The sequence below is a fragment of the Glycine max genome, chromosome 7 (assembly GCF_000004515.6).
Source record: "Glycine max cultivar Williams 82 chromosome 7, Glycine_max_v4.0, whole genome shotgun sequence".
NCBI classification, from domain to species: domain Eukaryota; kingdom Viridiplantae; phylum Streptophyta; class Magnoliopsida; order Fabales; family Fabaceae; genus Glycine; species Glycine max.
In genome coordinates, this window is record NC_038243.2 from 36,091,801 (window position 1) to 36,116,581 (window position 24,781).

The 24,781-nt window shown below is 32.2% G+C and overlaps 2 protein-coding genes across 4 annotated transcripts; both read right to left on the minus strand.

Moving 5' to 3' along the window:
* Positions 1 to 308: 308 nt before the first annotated feature.
* Positions 309 to 2,800, minus strand: LOC100809382 (uncharacterized). The gene has a single exon (XM_003529244.5). It carries the CDS (start codon positions 2,342 to 2,344, stop codon positions 641 to 643), a length of 1,704 nt encoding a protein of 567 aa, XP_003529292.1. The 5' UTR covers positions 2,345 to 2,800; the 3' UTR covers positions 309 to 640.
* Positions 2,801 to 14,447: 11,647 nt separating this feature from the next.
* Positions 14,448 to 19,426, minus strand: LOC100788342 (protein TRANSPORT INHIBITOR RESPONSE 1). 3 transcript variants are annotated; one of them, XM_006583732.4, is made up of 4 exons: positions 18,175 to 19,426; positions 16,257 to 16,749; positions 15,132 to 15,929; positions 14,448 to 14,621 (listed from the first exon to the last, which is right to left on the minus strand). In XM_006583732.4, the coding sequence occupies exons 1-3, from the start codon at positions 18,660 to 18,662 to the stop codon at positions 15,174 to 15,176; spliced, it is 1,737 nt and encodes a 578-aa protein (XP_006583795.1). In that variant the 5' UTR covers positions 18,663 to 19,426; the 3' UTR covers positions 14,448 to 14,621; positions 15,132 to 15,173. The 3 variants fall into 3 exon arrangements, with proteins under 3 accessions (XP_006583795.1, XP_003528427.1, XP_040873273.1); XM_003528379.5 differs by having other exon boundaries at positions 14,448 to 14,685; XM_041017339.1 differs by having other exon boundaries at positions 14,448 to 15,929.
* Positions 19,427 to 24,781: the final 5,355 nt, after the last annotated feature.

The window sequence follows — 24,781 nt, forward strand, 5'->3', positions numbered from 1 at the left end:
AATTGGCAATTGCCACGTGCACACATTCTTCATTAACAACTAGGAAGTAGCTATAGCCAAAAGACAGTGCCTTACTACAAGACAAAGCAATACAGATGGAAACTTCATCTATCGCTATCTTTTTTATATATAATGTTGGATAGAGAAAAAGCAAGGCTTACACTACTCACATGCTTTGCCAAGGATTGACGTCTTCAACATGTGGTACCACAACACAAATGCATACACTATAATATTTTTGGAACACTGCCAAATAAAACTAAGGTAGGTAGGTGAATGAGAAATTAAGAAACAAGAATAACTGTACGTAACTAGTAATTACATTCTTCTTTTTTTTATATAACATAATATAATTCTTTACTTCTTTGGTACAATCTGCCATGGCTAATGGCCTAACAGCAATGGCAGCGTATCCTCAAGAAAATCTACAACAAGGCTTTTATGGTATCACTTATCACTACACCTGGTTACAATCTCTCAACATAAAGCTGTGCTACTCTTGTGGTGGTAAGCAAGGCCAATGAAATAGTAAAACAGAAAGCATATGGAGAATGTGAACACAAATTAGCAAAACTTGTAAGACACTTATGTAAATATACAGTTCAAAAAAGGGTGAAGAAAAGGAAAAAATGAATTACATTCACGAGTGCCAGATTCCACTCAACATGCTGCGGAACCGGTTTGTGGATAGCTTCTTGACAAGTCTCTTGGCATCAGAAGAAACTTCAGCATCCGCAAGTTTTTCTATGTTTTTTGCATATCCGGAACTAACAATCTTTTTCCTCCCACTAGTGCAACTCGTTAAGGACATCAATATAGAGATTAAGAACTTTTTGTTACCTGAATTCCCCTCCTCTGGATCAAGCAACTGCAGAAGAAGGGCTATGTTATGGTCATCCTGCACAAACCTCTTTCTATTTCTAGGCACTATAACCATGCCAGAGAGTGCCTCGGCCGCCATTTCGCGAACCTCGAATGACTTTGCATTGAGAAACTTAACAAACTCCGGCATAAACCCAGCATCCCCCATTGCTTTCTTGGCCTCCTCCGATGTTCCACACAGCCTAAACGCCACCTTCAATGCCAACTCCTGAATCGAAACCTCGCCGTTTCTAACATAATATATCAACTGATCCACAAAACCACAATTCATCAACACCCCAACAGAACTAGGCGAACAAAAACACAAATCCTCAACAGCCCTCATTGTCACCTCCCTGGTTTTACAAGAATAAGACCACTTAGGATCCAAAACACGCAACAAAGCGCGAATCCCTCCCTCTTTGATCACCATCTGCCTAACCAATTCATCCCCAGAAGCAATACTCAAAATAAACCCTATCGAATTCACCTGAATCGCTTCCTCCTTGGACCTCACAAGCCTAATGAATGTTACCACAGCACCCTCATCAACCATAAACCTCTTAATCTCCTCAACACCAACGAGATTCCTCAACACCCCACAAGCAGGCCCAACCAAATCACCACCACAATCACCACCACCACATATCTTCAACAACACACTAACCCCTCCATGAGCAGAAACACACCAAGCATTATCCGAATTCTCAGTTAACTTCACCAAACACCTAGCAGCCGCAATCTTCCCTAAAACACTTCCACAATCCAAAACCTTAACCAAAGGAGCAATCACACCCGCACAAACCAAAACCCCTTTGTAGGAATCAAACCCCGCAACAACAGAAACAACCTTAGCACTCTCCTCCTGAATCTCCACCTCGTTAGACCCCAAAAACCCCACCAACAAATGAACCACGTCACCAACATCCACAATCACCTTCACGTACTTCTCATCCTCCACCACAACTTCCAGAAGATTCTTCAGCGCTTGCCGCTTCATACCCAAATCCCCAACCTTCATCCTCGTCGTTAAGTCCCTCACGTAGAACCTCATGTCCTCTTTTGAAGCGCCAAGGTTCGGTTTTGAAACCACCAACGCGAACCCATTTGTTAAAATTCCAGTCTTGTATATCTCACTGAGCTTCTTCGCGTGCGCGTCGAGCTTCGCGAACGCCACGTCCAAATCGCTCTGCATCAGAAGCTTCCCGCTGTAGGACACGTCCACGCAGCGCCGGCAAAGATCGCGGCACTCCGTCGAGGTGACCGCCACCGCTTCCGCCAGCCTCGACAGCGACGGGCTGTCGCCGGAGTCGAAGTTCTCGGCGGCGATTAGACCGCCGTGGAGCTCCTCCAGCTTGGCCCGAATCAGCTGCCATTTTCCGGCGAAGACGCGAATCGAGTGCGAGAGTGAGAGCACGGAAAAGATTAGCTCCACCGCTCGCCGGAGACCCGAAGCTCCGGCGAATACTTCTTCGTCACCCATTTTTTGTTAATTCTCAGTAGTTTTTCAGAAACCCCATTTCCCGGAGGAATATTCCGGCGAGATTTGTTGGCTCCGGCGAGTTGAGTTCAGATTCTAAGTAAAACAACGATCTTATGATAGTAGTATAATCTAAAGAAAGAGAGAGAAAGAGAGTGTTTTCTGTTTCTTGTTTCAGTGTTTTCACGGTTTCTGCAGATCTATGCTTATCCTTAGATTGCAGTTGATACACAAACTGGTCCAATTGGACTTTAGCTTGTGAAAGTACCAAAACGCCCTTCTGAAATCTGTTTTGTGGAGTGAAGTGTTGATCTGCAATTGTGTAATTGCAAATGGTGCAGTGATCGGAAGTTAGAGGGGTGTGTTGAAGGGAGACAAGAGAGGCCCAGAGAAGTTGTGGCTATTTAGACGGAATCATGTGTAGGTGGGTAGTTCATGTTTCCAAACATGGTTTTATTTTGTCCGTATATACAAATGAAAAAAATATACATTTATAATACTTCAACATAGGACAAACAAAAGGTGAGGTAGAAGCAAGGCATGAATTACTACAAAACTTGCTAATATTTTAATTAGCATTAGTTATTTATTAGTTAATTGTTGCTTTTTTGTGTTAGCAGAAGCCATAGGTTGCAGGTAGTTCCTTTAGTTTAATAATGATCCTTAATTTCTTTTTTTCTTTTTTACTTTCTTTAATTAAAAGTTTGACATAATTAAAGAGGTGTAAATTATGGCATTATGAACTTCATGAGTTTGTATTCAGTGTAACATACAACATTAGTCTTTTGATCTCGATTTTAGACCTGGTCAGGGTGGAGGGGTCATGAAATTGGTTTTGAAGTCTTAAATAATTGGACTTATAAAATAAAGTCTTGAATAATAAGTAGGAAATTGCAAATTAACAATAATGAATGAAAGTTTTATAATGGTATATTCAGGTTCATAAGGTTTGTTAACCATTATAATAAAGTACCCCTTATCTTTTTCATTTCGTGGACCCGGTCTATAATAAACATGATGCATTTTCAACTTTGGGTACACTAAATTAATTAAACACAACATCACCAATATAAATTAATCAACCAACTTTTCAGTTTAGCTTACGAGTCCAATTAATAAGATTTTGGAGGCGGGCCCTAGCAGTATCTCGCAATGGATCAGATGTGAGAATAGTCAATTTTTAACAATTTCAAAATTACTTACAAATCAAATAATAATTTTTTTTTTAAATATGGCATAGTATTTTAATTCGCATACGATTCATACATTTCTTATTTTATTAGTTGTGTTCATTTTTTTTAAAAAGAGTTTAATTGTCATGCAATTCACTTTAAATTATGGATAATGTTTTAGCTGCCTGCTTTTTTTAAGTATATAAGGAAAGAGTTTATTATATTTCTATCTCACTTTACAGTTCATATCATAATTCAACACCATCTTGAAATTTCTTCAACTGCATTTTTTCCACAAAATTGATGAGTGAATACAAAGGATAACATATTTATATTTCCTGTCGTTTTAATGCTAGCAACTGGCCAACTGTAAATGAATTCGAGGCCCCAAGAAAATAAGCAATGAGACAGCTATAAGAATCTTGTTTAAGTTCTAGTTGATACTAGTAAACAAGAGCAAAAGCATAGTCAGAGGTGTGAATTAGTATTCAGAGAGTAGATGAAAGTGCAGATGGACCACGCCTTAATGAGGACACAGCTTTAATTTCGTGAACAAAATAAAAAGTTGGTAGCTTTCAATGCCCTTGGAATGGAAATGACACGGCCACACTTGGCACACCCCACCATGTGAAACCCTTTGTTGGATGCCTTGAGCAAGCAGTGACCTTTTGAATAGGAATTGTGGTGGGGAGTGAATCACATAACTAATTGAGAGAAAGTTGCTTTCTTTTCCAACACTTTTTGTGGGTTGTAAACGTATATAGTAAAGAAGAGTCCAACAAAAGCCAATGAGAGGAACCGCTACATACATGCAATTTCACATTGCAATCAAATCCTAGCCACATGATCAGCTCCAAATCAATTTTATTTTTGTTAGGATGAGATTGGTATGAAGTATCCATTATCACAAATATTAATTAATCTCTTTTAAAAACTTTGAGTACATATAAGGTAAATATTTTTCTCCCAACATAATTTATTTCATATATAAGATTATAGGTGTTTAAAATTAAACTAAACTATTTGTAAACTGTCAGACCAATCTAAAAAACCCAAGATCGCTTAAATCGAACCGCAAAAACTAAAAAACCCATATTTTTTGTGGTTTGGTTCGATTTTTGGACCTTGTTATAAAAAATAAAATAAAATCAAACAAGTTGCATATTATAATTATATTAAATTTTATTGTGATAATTAATAATAAATACTAAATAATTTTTTATCTTTTATTTTCTTTATAATCAATATATATATTTTACTTTTATATGTTAAAAAGAATGTGCTAATATTGTTAAAAAAATTGATAATATTATTTTATATTAATGCTAAATAAAAGTGAAAATAATATTTTAAACTAAAATATATGTTAAACAAAATTTAATAAAAATATTATTTTTAAAATTATATAACATATATAATAATTAGGTAAGTTTAGTTGATAAATTTAAATTATGATAATATATTAAAAAAAACTGTAAAACTAAATTGAATAAAATCGATTGATGTGATTTGAAATTAATGTTATATTTAAATGAAATCGAATTGCACTACATTTTTATTTTATAGTTGATTTGAATGATTTTTTATTTAAAAATCAAATCAAACATTCTTAAATCACATCAAATACTTTTCCTTTTATATATATATATATATATATATATATATATATAAGTAAAAAAGATGGAAAAACACAATTCGTTATTATTTATATGTAACTATTGTTCGTTCATTCAGGAAAATAAGATTGAATCAACCATTGAATTAAGAAAAGTAAGAATAAAAGAAGAGTGAGGTAACGAATTTTAATTTCTCTCATCGATCAAAATTCATAAAAAAAAACTATTGTTGGTTGTTCAGGTCACCGAATTAAATGGGGCATATATATCTCAAATAGTGTGCACGGTTTCGAGACACAAAAGGAGGGTTCACGAGAAATCATGAATAGGAGATCCAAATGGTAATAGCCAGAGCTCAAGCTCAAAGCAAAAAAGTAAAGCTGCCCCATGTCATGACAATCCCCACTAAAAAAGCATTAAATCCCTACCTAGAAGATGAACTTTCCCAGAATTTATGGGGTGTGTTGGGGAAATCAAGAGGGGTAAAGAGAATCAAGATGAATTTTTAAACCTTAATACAAGACAAATCAGATACTAGTAGTAAGGCAAAACAAAATTCAATGACCCATCATGTCATTTGGTGTCTAATTTTTACGAACACGGTTAGATCAAAGATCAAAATACCATTATTCTGCTGATCACGGATTCTTATCTTATGTAATATGACCACAAATAGTAACTAAAATAGGTTCAGCTTGGTTGTTTTACGAAACTAAGTAATTACTATATTTCTGATCATACGACCAACCTGCTGGTTGTGCCAAAACAATAATACAATTGCAATTTGTAATCTGGAATCAGCACATGCCTCAATTCAGGGGTCAGCGACCCGAATTTGGCATGTATGCCACTCCATTAATGGAAGCATGTGGCATCTTTTGCTCTAATTTTGTTGTTTTGTTATGTGCACTCCTAATTAAGTTACTTTTTTTTAATCAAAATAAATGCATCTAGATTGTAATTCAATTTTAGCTCTCCTCGTTCACTTTAAGTTGTAAGTTTAACTTGTAATCATGATCACTTTCATAAGTTTGGTCTCAAATTTACTGTGGAGTGAAAAGGGGTTACTGCCTACCTTCTCCATATGGGTCAAAAAGCACAAGTTTTTTTCTTTGGTCTTTATAGATATGTTAGGTGTAAAATGCCATTCATATGCCAAAGCCATACCACGGTGACTTTGAGTGGAGAAGAAGCGAAATTCAAGACAGTAGAAAAGTTTGAAAATGTCTTAGCTTTCAAGAGAAAAGTAGATATCAAAAATAATGTCTTCATGTTCATCAACTCTTAACATATGAGCAAATTGAGAAACAACAATGCTACAGAAGATTGCTTGATGTGGCTACTACAAATTCTTTATAATACGAACAATATGTCAACAATCATTCCACGTATCATGGAACATGGATTTTACAGAAATACGTAAATTAAATTTTGTTTTAGGGTCCAAGCAATCAAATTTTGTTTGAACAAAACGCCAATGATTTGTAATAAAATAAATTTAAAAAAATGCCTTTTCTTAGGCATGTTGCTCAAAGTTTTATAATTTGATCACAATTCCTTATTTCTTTTGTACCAATACGATTGCTGAAACTATGGTAGCGTAAGTCTCTTATCTCTTCGGCATTACAATTTCTGTACCCCATCACTTTCAACCATTAAATATTTTAGGGATATGAGAAGAATTATGAAAGACTGAAGCATACAACTTTGTTGATACCAACATTCTTTAAATACAATAAAACTCAAAACTGAAAATTGTTAAATTCTCTGAAAAATACTGAACAGAGACAATAACAACCTCATCATTTCCCTACTTCATTTTTTCTTACAGAAAGCTTACAGTTGTAACTTACAAGCTTTAATGGTAGATACTGATGCATACTCAGCAAAATAACACGCTTTTTAATATTCAACTAGAGTACCAAAATATGTATTTTAATCCCCAGACTAATCGACGCACATTTTCATGTTTTACTTCTACAAAGTTTGTGTCATCTCCTAGTTACATTATTTTTAAATCATCATTTTTCGATCTTCAATTAAATATTGAGAAATAATTTTTTAATAGACTATTTAGACTAAGTGTTATAATATAGTCTTTTGACTAATTTCACGATGATAGAAGAATTGAAAATTCAATAAGCATCAAGATTATAAAATATATCAATAGTAAAGATTGAAGATACAAGTCATCAATGATGAAGATTAAAGTATAAGTCATTAACGGTGTAAATTATTGAAAGTTAATAGTAGGTTATTGAAAATTATTAGGAGAAGTTATTAGAATTTACAAGTAATAAGGAATTTTTGTCTTTAAATACAAGATTGTATCATTGTAATAAGAGTTGGAACATGTAACACCTTCGTATCGTCATAAGTTCACATGATAGGATAATATTTTCAACCACTATCTCAATTACAATTTTATTTATCTTTAAATTCTTTACTTTTTTTAATCTTCATTTCTTCTCTAAACTTATTACTCTTTTATTTATAATTTATTCCAATGATCGATCTTCGATAATGATAAAAATTTAACATAGACCCATAATGAATGACCTATTGGAGGATAAAAAGTCTCAAAAGAAAGAATTATTTCATTTCCCAAATATACTTATGAGATTATGTTTGGTAACGAAAACAAATTCAAATTTCAGCTTTGTACAAATCATTATAGAGACAAAAATTGACTCGACTAGTTCAAGAATTTTGCTCTACACTTATGAAGATACACTTCTGAAGAATACATATGGCTAGTAATGGATTATTGTTTTAGGTATAAAATTGAGATGATTGTCATGTATGATGCCACTTTAAAAGATTTTTACAGTTTCTGTATTCTATCACTTTCATTTCACATGTGCCATTTATAAATAACATACTTTTAATAATTCAATTAGAAAAAAGAAATGTCTAGTGTCTACTTCAACCCCCCAAATTATCAAAATATTTTTTCATATTTTAATTGTTCAAAGTTTGTCACCTCCTAATTACTCAGTACTAAACATCGAAGAGACAAAAATGTTGACTCAACTGATCTGAGAATTTTGGCTCCATACTCCTATAGTGACAGGGTTCGAATTCTTTATGTCAATAACATCAGTGGTATTTGAATAATTTATCATCACTGTCATTTTATCTAAAAGAACAAATACAAAGCATCATGATGTATTTTCTTTTTCTATTCTTCTAACTTGTTGATTTACTTGCCCTATTTTGGCATATGCGTGAAGCAAGCATGATGTCCAACCACTAAAAGATGAAAAAAAAAATAGTGACTCGATTGGAAGAACACCAAGTGGAGTAATGTGCATCAACCCCTATTCCTTTTTACTATCTTGACCAATTAGCTTGATAATGGCTATAGAGTATGGACTATCTTGATTGAGTGCTTTATTTTACGACTTATACTGTAAGAAAACGATGTGTGTAGTCTTGTACTACAGATCATGCATGGGTCCTGCATAACCCAAAGGCTGATATGCTTAATAATTAGCTACAAATTTTGAAGGATGGCTTACCAGAACTTTTCACACCATGTCATCATTCACAGAACCGGAAAGTTGTTTCCACCAAAAATTTAATTTATTAAGATGTAAAAAAATTTAGTGTATAATAGATTTAGAAAAACATCAGCCACACACATTGTAACATTTGTCAAGAAATAAATGGTGTATATGTACATTTAATTTAATTGATAATATATCATAATTTTAAATCATTAAATTAAAAAAAATACACCTTAGTTAATATATTTTACATTAAAGTTCATTTTAAAAGAATTTTTTTGTCAATTATATACATATATATATATATATATATATATATATATATATATATATATATATTTAATTGCCGCATGATGAAATGCAAATGTGTACAGAAAACAAAAAAATAGACCTCTTACCAAACATCACTTTCAAGTTATTATAGCCTTATATTGGAGTTAGAGAATGGGACTTGTGAAGTGATAAATATGGGGCCAGATCATAGAATCAGACCCTGCATATGTATTAAGCATCACAAGTAATCATTGTATAAAAAGTTCTTGATATCAAAACAGTGATTAATTAGTATGTATTTGTATGTATACATTTGACATGGGCATATGAATTTTCGGTACGAGCAACAGACTGATATTGTAACTGTGTAATCAACGATATTCTGTTGCTGCTCAACTTGGGGAGGATTTCTCCGGGAGGATTGAAAACAAAAGATCATCACTGACAAAATGTTAACATGTTAATTATATTATCTGGATTTCCTTCTGTTTATCGAAAAAAAATAACTAATCTCACATCTTGCACATATATATAGTAGCGCTACTTTTACAAACTCTTATGTATAAAATTTTCTTGAGCTAATCTTAAAATTCATTTTTGTTTACAGGAGATTTTTTCTTCTTCCTGAAAATAAGATATTTTCATAATTAAAAACTATGAGATTAAGTGTGGAGACGTAAAAATCATCAAAATTGGTTTTATTTCACCTAATAAAGTTTTTTTTATAGGCACGATCAGAATATCTAACTTGTGTTAACATACTTAAACTCACTAGAATTTTATTCATTTCAGAACTTGTATATATTTAGTTTTTCTTGACCAATGCTCGAGTAAGAGTGATTGGCTTTCTTTTATTATAGCAAATTAGTCCATAACCATCTATGGACACTATTGTTCCTTCAAAAAGAAATAAGAAAAAAATTGGTCCGTAAATTCTCCCTTTCTTGGCCCTCTTTCTTCTTCTAAGTTCTAATCATACCAAAAGATACATTATTTTCTAAATTTTGTACATTAGAATGAACATTACTCTTGAGTCTTGGAATCTATCTTCTTGAAAAATTGCATCTCTAAACTCAATTATTGTATTTATATGGCATGAGTTATTAGATTCTATATAACCATGATTCTGTAAGTTGTGCTATTCTATACACATTCAGTTCCTCTTTCACCCTATTCTTTCATTTTGGTTCATAAACCTTTACTATTGTTCTACAACTCCACACTTTCAAGTAGTTGAGATTAGGATTTCTATTTTTTTTTTCAAATTCATATGGGGTTTATCTTTTTCCTTTTATTTGAAACTTTATTTAATATGTATCATGTCAACATATATATCTTCTCCTCAATATATCATTTTACTAGACCAGAATATCATAAGATCATGACATTTACCATTTCTGGAATAAGGTGATGAATTATACCAATAGACTCAAAATAACTAGGATTATAGAAGTCTCCTCCTTTATCATTCTAAGGCATTTAATAAGAATTTCATGTCGAAGTTCTACTTGTTATTTTCACGAAAAAAAATACAATCTTCATTAAATTTAAAAATCTCCCACAAAAGCAACATTTTTCAGCGCTGTATAAATAGCTTTGATCTTACGCTTCATTTCTTAGATGATAATATTTGTGAACGTGTATATGACCATAAATAAAGCAATAGGGTCATAGATTCATATATGATCAAAAAGCAATAAGCACATTACCAAACATTTATCTTATTCTATGCGTTTTCCTTTTCTCAAACTTATATTTGCAGTAGGATAGTGTTTACATTTTCTTTGATGGTCAATATTTGAAGTTTCATAATACTACTTGTGTAGTAAGCGTAGAACGAGGATATTTTGTATGATTGATTCTGAGACCCTTGAAGTGAATTAAATGGACCAGTAACATTAAACAGAAATTTTAGTTCAACAATCATTGTGCCTCGTGTTCCTGGGCTACCCTTCTGTTAGGTATTATCACTTTATTTGTCGGAGAATGAGGGTCCATATCATATGAATCTCACTTCCCCCATAATGAAACTAATTAATGGACCTAGGGTAGTCCCTCTAGGATAATTTTATTTTGGTGTTATGCTATTCTCTAGGGTAATCTTATATTAGCAATAATAATAACTCATTACTCAACCCCTCTAGAGTCTAGATGATAAGCGTGAATACACATTAACATATGCAACTTGGGAATTTCTTCCACCACCCAACATAACTTCTTCTATGTCCAACAACTATAGTAAAAAGACCAAAATACCCTTCAATTAAAATCATATACACCATCCCTCCCCACACCTATCACCCACACCATTGACGCCTCCTTCCCCTCCCTGTTGCGCCGAGAGTCCGTCCCTCCTCTCTATCGTAATCAACCTACATTCTTCCATTTCATCGTGAGTCCTCACTGTGAGTATCCCCTTTCATGTATTTTCGTTCTTTACTGCATTAAATCATATGGATTGACAATTCGTATGGTACATGAGGGAATCCATATGAGCATATGGATTGACAATCTGTATGGTTCATACGGATTTGCAATCCGCAATCCGTATGGATTAAACGAGGGCAAAAAAAACTTGTCAATGAAGACGAAGCGCTACTCACAGCGGCGGAGGAGAGGAAACTCGTGGAGGACGACAAGGAATTGCCAAAGGAGAAACTAGGGATGAGCCACAGACAGCAAGCACATACCACAAACAATACCAACACCAGTTTCACAAAGGAGAAAGAGGAGACCAATGAACACACCAAAAATTCTAAATGAACAGTGTTTTATGAATTGTCAATCTGTAGGCTATGTGGAGAAAAGGAAGGAACGAAGAAGAAGAAGTAAAAAAAAGATAAAGTTGAATTTTTTTTTAAATATGCTGGGTGTAGAAGAAATATGTTGAGTGTAAGAAGAATAACATGCAACTTTTCCCTCGTGGCCCAATTATGGCAACATGAACTGAAGGCCCAGTTTTCTCTTCTGAGCGTGTCTGCTTTCGTACATGGGCCACGGCAAATTTTTGTGGCAGCTTTTGTTATTTACACCCTTCCTAAGTATTAAATATACCCAGTTCCCTCATTTTATACTTTCTATTATAAAAATACCCTTTGATATGAAAATAATATAAATCTTATTTTTACACCTCCCATCTTCATTACTCGTTAAGAAATTTTAGAAACATACTCTTTGCCATACTCTTGAATATTCTCTCTTTTTGGTTGAAATTTATAAAAAATAACAATTTTGAAATGTATTTTTCTGCATCGGATCATTGTGTGTGATGGTGCCAACCTAGTCGGGATCATTAGACACTTTGCCATGCGGTTCAAACGCTGACCAGCTTTATATGAAAAAAAATCCTAATTTTGTGCCTCCCGTCTTTATTATTCTTTAAGTCCTTTACGTCTATTTTCTTCCTTCTCTTTTATAAAAATAATTAAATTCTATTATAATCAAACAAATCTTATTTTTCATTTGCATATGTAAACAAATGCTCTTCTACTCCTTCGTCAAGCATTCACATTGTGATTGAGAACAACAGGCGGGCAAAGTCACTGTGCGTTTTCATCAAATTTGTATGTGATACATGACATTGTGTTTCAACATGTTTCAACTTATTTTTATTGCAATATTACCAAAAATTACTTTCCCGAAAAAGTATGTACCTATTCCAAAAAGTAATTTTTTGAAACTACATTGTTTTTGTCAAAACATAATTCAGTAGATTACTTTTTCCAAATACCTATATTTTTTTTCTGAAAAGTAATTTTTGGTACTTTTAAATTTTTTTAATCTTGTTACAACTTTTTTTTATTTGTATGTGGACATGAAATACCATAAGCAATAAGGAGTCATTTGATAGGGGAGAATTTTGAGTTTCTTGAGAATCTTAGGGTGTGTTTGGTTTGCATTTTCATTTTCTGTTTTTATTTTCGGAAAACTGTTTTCATTTTCAAAAGATTAGAATTCTGAAAACATGTTTGGTTTGACTTCTTGTTTTCTGTTTTCATGAAATAAAAATACTGAAAATTTATGATATATTGACTTCTTGTCTTTTTGTATTTTTAGATTTGCTTAAAATTACATTCATTGCCACCACAATTTCATTTTACCCGAAATGAGGTTTCTGTTCTCAACTGAAAACACTGAAAACGAGAATTTATTGTTTTCATTTTCTGGTTGTTTCCTGTTTTCATTTTCACTGAAAATGTTTTCAGAAATCCAACCAAACACATTTTCATCACCGTTTTCTGTTTTCAGTGAAAATGAAAACAGAAAACAACCAAACCAAACACCCCCTTAGTTTCTCATATTTGATATTTGTTTTAAATAATAAGATTCCTCATGAATAATATTCAATGTTTCCTTAAATGTTTGTTTAACAAGTTTCTCACGACAACTTTTCCATGAAGGAGGTGAGAATCTTACTTTCCTGAGTTTAATTTTTCTTTTACTAGAATAAAAATATCATGTTACTCTTATTAATTTGATAAATAATTAGTAAAAATATCACATAAATCTAAATGTTTTCGATGGTCAATCAAATAGATTTTATTCGTTTTCCAACACCCCCCCAAAGAGTTCCTCCACCAGACTTTGAAAAAGGTAAAAAGGATATTTAAGAAATTTTATTATACAAAGGGAGAAAGAGTGTGTATTTAGTAATAAGTAGGCATAAATAGGTATTGCTTTTAATATCCTTATGTTTCAGGTTCATTTTGGGAGACAATATGTATCTTTAGCATGTCAATATAAAACTTTTAATCCCTTAATTTTTTTTTACAAGGTATCCCCGCATTCAAAACTCATGAGTGTAATCCCTCAATAAGAGAAAATTCTTCTCTCCACGTGTTGCTTCGAATACCTGATATATGCTTAAAGGACGTTATTTGTGTCACAACTTATGGGTTTTTAGATCTGTTAATTGCATAACCATTACGTCAAAACTGAAATGATAATATAGTCGTTGTGTATTACTGATAGAAGGGGATCTGCTTTGCTGATAGGAAATTGGGAAGTGTATTGGGGGGTTTTGGGAACCAAACCCATGCCTTCACATTTTGTTTTTCTTTGAATTTTCCCCTCACTAAATGCATCAACCAAATAAAAATTCTTCAATAGTTGATCCACGGCCACAGTTCATGCTAAATAGTCAATTCCCACACAAAAAAAGGCTCACGTATTAAAAATTTAAAAATGGTGCACCTAATAATGAAATAAAGGTATTGTATTAACACGAGGAAGATCCACCTTATGTAGTTCGAGAATTCCCTTATTGTAAATGTATACTCATGATGGAGGATAGAAAGATTAACTATTGCCCAGTAAATGATTTTCATTTCATGAAATCATTTAATTATCAAAATCCAAATTTTTTTTATCTGCATATGGATAAAAATTGCTGGTACAGTCTATCCAATCAAGCATGAATCACTTTTATTTAATCTCATCCATTGACATGATTTTCGCCATTTTCAGAAGGGAATGTTGCATTTTGTTGAATAGATATTTCAATCAGAACAAAAAGCCACAGATAAGTACAGGCTTCTGCCATGAATACATTATCCTCTTGAATTATAGAACTTTCTGTCTGTAATCAATGCAATATTTTTCATGCATATGGATATTGTTCACAATAATTGCTCAGGAATCCATTAATTTAGCTCACATTTGCAGTGACTTCCTGGATAGTTTATGCAGAATCCCCCTTTCTTCCTCCCACCTGCCATATTATTGAGTCTTGAATATCAGTATGGATTTTTGCCATCTGTGGAGACAACCAAAGACTGCACAACAAAATGATTTTAAGTTTAACACATATTAGTAGAGAATACAATCTTCAATAGGACTGAGTCATGAAGGATAAATCTGTCGAAGGTTTGACATTCCAATGTAGCCAGCACAGAAATTTTAGGAGCAAAAGCTACTACTTTTGGATGTATTAGCTTTGGTGTGATCATACAAAACTATTAAGTAATGCAGTTGGGAAAGAGATAATGCGTCACGGACACTTGCAATTAACTCATAGAAGCATACATCTATACACCAAATCAGTTGACCCAAAAAATGATAGTGCAACTAGAAACCAAGGACAATCTTTTAATCATATTCTAGAGGGGGGGAAATTTAGCTCATGTCACTTGATTCTTATTAATGGGGGTAATTGTGGAGTGTCAGATGCAATGCATGTTTCAATGTGAGTGCAAGGCTCTCTATCTGTGAGAGAGATTACCAAGGACATTTTGAACTTCAAAGTAGGAGTAGAGATAGCATTTCAGAGAGTGAGAACAAAAGGAGGGGCATCCCTTCTTGGCCCAGCAACAGATCGATAAACATAAACTTTTTTAGCCTGATGAGTCTCATAGCTTTCTTCCTTTATGACTTCAACATTCAACCTAGGCATTTCTTGGGCCAACAATCTAACACCATTCATTGTCAAATTGCAGTCTGACATCCACAGTGATCTCATTGACTCATACTTCCCCAAGCCTGACAGAAGAGCTCCGTTGCCAAATGGACAGTCCCTTACCTCTAGTTTTCTCAGCTTTGGACAGCCGTCCAGCACACAGCGCATGCCCCAATCACTGCTTCCAGCAAAAGCCACGGAAAGAGTTTCCAAGTTTTTTGCATACTTGCCTATATACTCAAAAGTTAGGTCAGTCAGATAACCTGATACTGCAAGCCTCTGGAGTTTAGTGCAAGTCTTAACAACAGCTCCAAAGGCCTCATCCATTGATTCTTGGGTCAAGTAATCTAGCTGACCAGGGTGCATGATGCAGAGTCGGAAATGAGTAAAGTCAGGACAGTTTTGGACAACAGTAGCAACAGCAGCATTGGTCATTTGACGGCAAAAGTAGAGAACATAGTGAAGTCTCGGGCATCCTTGAGAGACTGCAATAAACCCTGATTCAGTAACCCCATGAACAATGCCCTCATCAAAGGGATCTGCAGGAAAAACACGCAGCTCCTCAAGTAATGGACAGTGTGATCCAACAGCTTCCAGTCCCTTGTCTTCAACAGTGTCCACAACCTGTGTCAGTTATTTAATGAGTAAGGTACATGTTTCAATACATTTTCATTAGCAGGCACTCAAATCTGACAAATATCTATTTGAAAGTAGAAATTAGAATTATCAATGACAATTTGTTTTAAGAAGGTAAATATTAAATGGTTAACAAAATAATATCATAAATTTAGGGAGAGAAAGATGACATTCTTTCCAAGTATTTATCAGTCTAGATTTTGTTCACGGATGGTAACCATGTGGGACAATTGAAACTTAAACATGTGTGGTGTAGTTTGTGGAAACTTCAATATCAATGAAACCATGCAATGAAGAACACAATAAAAGTCATACCCAGAGGCGCTGAAGCTTAGGACAGTGAACAAGAAGCTTAGTAAGGCCATCACTGTCAAGAGGTGCATAACTAAAATTCAAGAAAGTTAGATTCGTGCATGCAGAGTACAGAACTGGGAGATATTGTGCTGTAGCTACCCATAACCCTGAAAGGGTGTGAAGATTTTTACAATTTTTTAATGCACTTTCAAGATCTGAGCACTGCTGTGATGTCAACTCTTGTGAAAAGGAGCCAGTACCAAGTTCACCTAACTGAGGAACATGAACAATAAGCCTTTGTAACTGTTCTAGTGTCACACTTTTGTTAACCTTCAAAGTCTTTAATGATTTGCACCTACTGACAAGTTTCTCGAGTGCATCAAAATTTACATCGTTGTGCAGATTGGCAAAGTTCAATACTTCCAATGATGTGAAGCTGTCAGGGAAACAACTCAACCAATTGCCACTCTTATCCTCAATACCATTCTCTTGTATGTCAAGTTCAGTCAAATTCCTGCCGTCAAGTGGAATGAAGAAGATTATGTATTGGTCAAATGAAAGATTAAGCAAAGAACGCCATCATAATGAAAATAATACCTATTTTGCAGCTACTCAATATGGTAGTACCATGAGTTGAGATTTTGAAATCCAAAAGAAAGATTAAAAATGTAATCAACAATTTTCACACTGTTTATGATTTCAGTCATAATTTTGTTCTACTTATGCAAGATCCCTTGCCAACATATATATATATATATCTATGGTTAAACAACTGAACACAGAATATGAAGCCTACCCTATTAGATCATAATATATGTATGTAACTGTAGCAAACTCAAATTCTACAGAATGTTTATAAATGCACTGTATTTTAGTGAATTCCAAAAAACCCATCTATGAATTAATCAGAAATTCTCATTCTTTAACAAGCATTATAGATTTTTTTCTCATGGTGAAATAGTCATCAACTTTTCTCCAGCTAGAGAATAAATAGCATTTCAGGCATGCAATTACAATCAATATTAGCTAAAGTCTATCCTCATACTGGGCAGCACAAGTAAGATGGCCACCTTCTAGAGAAATAAAAGTCCATCGATTCCCTGTGTCTTAGCTGCCTTTATTTGGCATAAATAAGGAATATTACCATGTTCCCACTCAATCGATGCTCAAATGTTAATTTCGTCATACAGAAAAGAAGTGGCCCTCATAAAAAACAGTTCTGTAGCAGATTCTGTTTCCACTTGCAACAAAATTCACAAACATCTCACCACTAATATATCATAACAAAACACATCAAGTGAACATGTCAAACAACAAGGCACTTAAGAAAGAAAAAAAATCTAAGAAAAGAATGAATCAATTAAAGAGTAGACAGAAATGGTTAAAAGAGGCAATCTAAACTGGAGGATCAAAGCAAATTTTTAAAACTGTTAACAAGTAAATCCATCAATTAACTGTATTACATCATCCAACAGTTAAAAGCAAAGATGTCATACCAAAACAGTAACATCACCATATTGATAGAAAGTGATAAGAAAAGCAAACCCATGAACAGAAAACAAGCTAGCACCACCAGTAATTCATCACAAGAACCACATTCTTTCTTGCAGACCAATCACACCATGAATAAACTAGTGTACCCCATTGCCCGGAGGCTCCTCGCTATGTGAAGGTATGGGGAGGTATATTGTACGCAGCCTTACCCTTGCATATGCAAAGAGGCTGTTTCCGGATTCAAACCCATGACCAACAGGTCACCAAGGCACAACTTTACCGTTGTGTAAGGGCTTGCCCTCAATCACACCATGTATATTACAAACAAAAAGATTAACAACAGCAAAACAAAAGTAAAACTAAAATCCTTAATGAATCACAAATTTATTGTATTTTATGGACTAAAACTACACACAAGAGTTTAAAGGCAAAAAATGATCCTTACTTGCAATTAGTGGCAATTGAAGCCAGCCCATCAGTGCTGAATCCATCACAACTGAGAAGGGAAAGGGCTTTGAAATTGGGGAATTTGAGAGCCAGAAACTCCAAGCTCTCATCAGTAACAGTCATTCTCTTGAGCCTCAACTCCTCAAGCCAAGGGTACTTCTCAGCAAACACCACAAGCCAAGAATGAATATCAGCACCCCAATTGGCAGGAACCAAGTTGAAGTCAGAGAAACGAGGCTTCCCTTTCAGTGTAACACTTCTAATGTTTGGAAACCTGCGAGTTAAGATTTCAGGAGACACAGAGTAGCAGTTACCTATGAACACACTCCTCCTTGACCATCTCTCTGCGTTGAACCACTCTTTGCAAACCAAAGAAACCGTGCTTTTGTCCTTGCGGGACTTTAACATCCCAAGAATTCGCTCCAACACCTCATCAGGGAAAGTGGAGTTTGATTTTTGATTCTCCTTCTTTCTCCTACACTCCATCCTCAGCTCAAAAATAGAAAGACCAAAAAAATAAAATAAAAAAGAGACTAACTTTCAAGCTCCCTTATGGATCAACTATGAGAATTCAAAGCAATCACCACCATGTTAAATCATGGTAAAGTGACCAAGGAAAAAGGAATACTCTAACAAATTGAACTTAGGGTGCAGAAAAAAAATTAAATAAATAGGTGCAAGGAAAAGAGCTTGCAGAGAAAAGCCAATTGTCAAAGACTAAAAGGAAAAATATAAAGCAGCTAAAGGGGGAAAAAACAATTAGCTAAGTGAACTTTCCAAAGCTGAAAACTTGCTGCTATGTGCCGTTCACTCTTTGACTACAAAGTTGCATGCTTTCACTCATGTTTTTTTTTTTTGAAGTTCGAACACACACACATACACACAAAAAAAAAAACAGAATTTCAGGAGATTAAGAACTGAAGTAAAAATTTGGAGAGCCTAAAGGAGATAGATTTTGGAATCTGAGATCCGTTAAGAGGTGGAAGAAGATCCAGAAGCTATATATTTATATGTGTGAGAGAGGAAAAAGGAAGGAGTGAGGGACAGAGAAGAGAAGATAAAAAGATTAGAAGGGTCACTGAAAACTGGGATCTTTCCCCCTGAACCAAAGCTCTCAAATCACTTTTACCTTATGATGATGATGAGTGATGAGGCTAAACGAACACATCACTCATCACCCACGGCGTATTATAGCAAAAGGAAGGATCAGAAGAAAAGGGACAGAAGAGATAATAAACTTTTCATTTTGGAACATGATTGGTGTGAGGTACTAAAGGAGTACAGTAATTGATATACTGTTTTGAAAAGATAAAAAATAGAAAGAGGTTAAGGATGTTCTTACTGCGGGTGCAGGAAGTTATTTATAGTAGTAATAACTAATAATAGATAGATTTGGTTGGTTCATTTAGACTTAGAGTGTGTTTACTTTATTTATAGAAATTGGAATAAGACATTCAGAAATTTATAATAATTATGTACACTATTGAGCTAATTTTTTTTTGTGTGTGTGGACTCATGATAGTTAATTTTTTAATTAATAATTCTGAAAGTTTTAGCCAAATTCATTTATAAATCGTGATTCTTTTATTTTTGCCTTTTGCTTCTTTTCTTTAATTATTTTTTGAAAAATTAATATATTGAAAGAAAAATAATTAATCATAACCTTATTGAACTTGTGAATGTAGAAAAAGAAACAACAATTAATTTAATAATGTTCTTTAAAACATGCAACACAAAATTGATGCAATAACATAAATGAGATAAGTAAAGGGATAAAATGCAAACTTGATTTATACTAGTTAAGTCAGTTCTCGTACCTACGTCCAGTCTTCAAGAAACTCATTTGAGATTTTTCACTATCTTTGTAAAAATCTTTTTTATAACTTCTGAACACCCAAGGAATCATTTTCCCTTGTGTTCAGGAAACTCGCAACCAGTCTTTTGATTACAATTGATTTTCTGAGAAGAACAGAAATACTACTCTCCTTTAGAGTGGATAATACAATTTGAAGTTCCTAGACGAACTCTCATTAGATTTGCAAGTGTTTGTCCAAGAGTTGTTGAGAGAGCATTTTACAATGAAGTTTTATTGGAATATCTTTCTCTTTCTTTTTGAAATCACACATATATATAGGTCCTTCGTGCCTTTTCAAAATAGTTTGAAGAGATGCGTCTTTTCAAAAGGTTTTTCTGAATTTTTTCATTGGTAATCAATTACAAGTTTCTGGTAATCGACTACACATTTATATTTTGAAGGGTCATGACTTCTGAATTTGAATTTCAAGAGTTCTATTGCTGGTAATCGATTACAAACATCTGGTAATTGATTACAAGTTCAAAATTCAAATTCAAAACCTTTTTCTAACAACTATATTTTAAAATTGTCTTTTAGTGATCGATTACACTACCTGGTAATCGATTACCAGAGCCTTGAATGTCTTGGAAACACGTTGTTTTGAGACAAGACTTGATCTTGAGTTAATCTTGAAGCAAAACTTTGTTTGTTGAAACAATCTTGTATTAATCTTGAAGCATTGTTTATCCTTTGAAGTAACCTTATTTGATTCTTCTTTGGCATCATCAAAATCATGTATTCATACATTCACAAACTTCTATTTTCTTTTAGGCAACAAAAGTGTATCTAATTAAATACATCCTAACTTCCATGATAAATATTTTTAATTAACTTTTTTACAATCTTTATTAATTTGTTTTATCCTTGAATTATTAAACCTAATTATGTGATTTAAAGTCTCTTCCCTATGAGTGCAACATTAAGGTTCACATTTTAGTTATTCTCTAAGCATCTAAGATCATAAAAAAAATAGGCATATTGTTCCACATAAATAAATACAATACATAAAGAATCAAAAATCAAGAGAGATACTAAAAGAACATCAAGATAATTCAATTAACATTAGTAATTGTCAAGGGTCAAACCTTAATCCTAAAACAAAGATAATCAAAGAGACAAAATGGAGAACATCAACCCTGTATGAAATTGAGAAAGATAAAATGTTTACCTTTAATCCATAATTGTCACTAGTCATGGGGTTCAAACTGTCTAAACATAACCTAAAGATTAAATTCAAACTATTGGGCTACCAAGAGTTTGGACCTATACAAAAACAAAAAAAAATGGTTGTAGGCGATGTTTCACTAGTTGGCTAAGATCCTTTTTGTCATGCCTTTGGGCATACCAAACAAACTAGTTCACAATAAAGTGTTTTATGGGTTGTTACTTATTAGTGATCTTTGATGTCCTTTCCCAAAAAATCCATTTTCTTAACTCTATGTTCCAATTACTTGCATTTAATGCTTTAATTTGATTCAATGCAATCTTAGAGACTCAAAGCAAGTGCTTCCCATTGAATTTTAGCCTACACTTCATGCTCATTATCCAAAGAATTCATACTCTTGAAACCAAAATAAGACTTAAACTTTGACAAGTTCAAAGGAAAGGAAAAACAATAAAAATAACTAGACATCTATTTTGAAAAGTCAAAGTCCACACTTCACGCGCTATAAAATAAATGTCTCACTCATAGAGCAAGTGCACCAGACATAATAAAAAAGTTCAACAAAATTTTAGTACCAAAATCAAGAAAAATAGAGAAGTCGGGTGTATCATTGGTGTGCGCCTAAAAAGTGCTAAGTTCTTAAGTGAGTAGTTATTCCCACCGTTTAAGAATGATTGTTAACTAGTTGTTATTCAACTTTTCAGATCTTGAGGGACTGAGATTTGAGAAGAAGCAAGGGTTTCCCTCAAAAGTTGTCATTGTGCCGACATAATAAACTTGTTGCTTCTTTTTAGAGTCATTAGGGTGTGTGATCCTCAAGGTCTAGGTTTAGGGTTCAAAGAAGGTTGCATGGTACAAACATAATTAGCTTAATCTTTGTAATTGTTGAACTCAAGTGCTAAGTGTAGGGTTCAAGGAAGGGTGTCCATTTTAGAGGTTGTTGTGGTGCATATATAATCAACTTTGTCCTTATAATTGTTGTACTGGTGGAAATTCTCAAGTTGCGGCTGGAGTATTGAATGTAGATCGAGTTAGTGAAGCCAATATAAAAATTAGTAGCACAGTCTCTTATAACTCTTATATTACAGCATGCATGTAATATATCTTTTTGTTTTTAATATCAATTCAACCGATATATTTAACAAACCGTACTTGAATGAAATATTCCAATTTTATAATTTTAAATATATGCATGTATATTATTCAGTTATGACTTGTTAAATATATCAATTGAGTTAATATTAAAAATATAAAAGTATATATATTATCTTTAAAATTTAAATACACTCCTCAGATGCATCTAATATATTATATTATGTTTTTAATATCAATAACAATTAAACTTCTTATTTCTTTATAATCTATTATTTTTAATATCTTTAATGTGAATTTGAATATTTTTATAAAAATATCAATAATTAATATATAATAATTATAAAATATAATTTATAAGTTAAGGTATTTTTACTAGTGGTTTTAATTAAAATATAATTTTATATATCTAAAAACATTTATTTGTTTCTTATAAATTACAAATTTTAGTTATATAAAATAAATTTACCCTATACAATGCACATAATAAAATATTAGTTTTTTGGAAAACGTTTAACGACATACACGGGACAGCTCATATAGGCGGAAAATTTTTCAGCCAGTTATTATGGCATCACCGAACCTTTTCTTAACCCGTTTGAACTTTCATTTTATTTATTTATTTTTCTGATGATTTCACCTGTTGTTCTTTTTCACTAATGATTTTATTAGCATATTTTGGAGATTAATTCTTTAACTTTTAAACATTGGATTGTATTGATTAGTTTGGATATTATTTTATTTTATTATTGTATTATTACACTTTGATTATTAGTTCAATTAATTTCATTAATTAAAGCGTGAATTATACTTATATTACATTTTTTTTTTTGAAATATTATCCGGACATTTTGCATGCCAAAAAATTTTTATATCATGAACTCAAGCACTCACTAAAAATTATAACTATCAAGGAAAATATCTTTTTTATCCATGATAACCAGAGAGAAGTATTAAAAATTAATTGATTGTTTAATTACTTGAGTTAGACCCGTTGATATTTATAAATCAATTTAATAACTTGAATGAATTGTCACACTTATTTTTTTAAATATTGGACTAATTTGTTTTTTTTTTTAAATAATTGGACTACATTTTTCTATGTTCACAACAGTAATGCTCCTTAATTTTTTAAAAACATAAGATGAAATGTTAAATGAAAATAATGTATTTAATATTAAAAAAAGATATATTTTTATTTATTAATTGATAAGGATATTTTTAAAACTAATTAAAAAGAAAATTACAATTTATCCCTCTCTCTCTATCTATAATGTTAGAAATTTTATGTTTAAACTAAATACATTGGTTAAATATGTTTCTTGAAATATTATAATACGGTTAATGAATATTTAAGTAACTATTAATTCTTCCTTCAAAATATATGTTTTTTTTGTCGCATTATAATTATCTTTTTAAATTATTTTTATACAATAAATAAAAATTAATAAATAAATGAAAGAGAATAAAAATCTTACAAAATTAATTTTATAATCATTAATTATTTTTTTTGTTTTCACAGTTCATATTATTAATATTATAAATGATAGAAGTGAAAAAAATAACTATTATTACATTAAAATATTAAAATGATAATTATTTTTAGATAATTTTTTTCATACTATGATTACTATGAGAAGGAGAATATTAAAGCAAATGTTTCCTCTCTATAGACAATTTTTTTTCTTCTAGTATAAACATTTATAAATTATGTCAGATTTTATTGGTAAAGGTGCCTATAATTAGTGAAAGTAAATTTGTAAAGAAACACGTTATCCAATCCAATTGTAATTGATAAACTACAATCTTTTCTTATTTCTTTTTTTGGACTGAACTCTAATATTTTCCTCAAGAAAAAATGTTTGAATTTTCTTAGTTTGAAAAAAAAAATCCATTTTGAAGTAATTTGGTCTTAACTCTGAAACATTCATGTTATTCTTCCTTTCATTTTAGTTTTATACATGTTTTTGTTATAAAAAATGGTTATGTCCAGCCATTTATTAATTTTTTTTCTTGTTTAAGTATTACTTTCTCCCTCTCAAAATAATTATCTCCTAAGGTCTTTTATATACACAAAAAATAATAAATAAATAAAAAATAATAATTTTACAAAAATATTTGTGTTTTACTCTTTTTAAGGGCGTGTTTGGATTGTTGGCAGAAACGAATTTAAGGGGGAACAACAGGAGTCCTAGCCCCCCTCCTCCCCTTCATAACTATAATATTGCATATTTGTTAAGGAGATGATAAGAGAATCTAAATATTTATCTTCATATATATATATATATATATATATATATATATATATATATATATATATATATATTAATATTAGTATTATTGTATTATTAACATATGCATTCTTATATATAAGTTATAGTTATTTATTAGTTTTATAATTTTATTTTTCTTTGCAAAAATTATTATAATATGTATAATTACTAAAAAAATTATGATTTATCTTTTAATTAATCATTTAATTTGTTTGTTGAG

What these genes read in the sequence shown, in the direction of transcription:
- LOC100809382 (XM_003529244.5), bottom strand. Translation starts at nt 2,344, where the DNA reads ATGGGTGACGAAGAAGTATTCGCCGGAGCTTCGGGTCTCCGGCGAGCG.
- LOC100788342 (XM_006583732.4), bottom strand. Translation starts at nt 18,662, where the DNA reads ATGGAGTGTAGGAGAAAGAAGGAGAATCAAAAATCAAACTCCACTTTC. An exon ending in TCAATTGCCACTAATTGCAA is followed by an intron (nt 16,750 to 18,174) that starts GTAAGGATCATT and finishes ACTTGACGGCAG; the next exon opens with GAATTTGACTGAACTTGACA. An exon ending in CTAAGCTTCAGCGCCTCTGG is followed by an intron (nt 15,930 to 16,256) that starts GTATGACTTTTA and finishes TAACTGACACAG; the next exon opens with GTTGTGGACACTGTTGAAGA.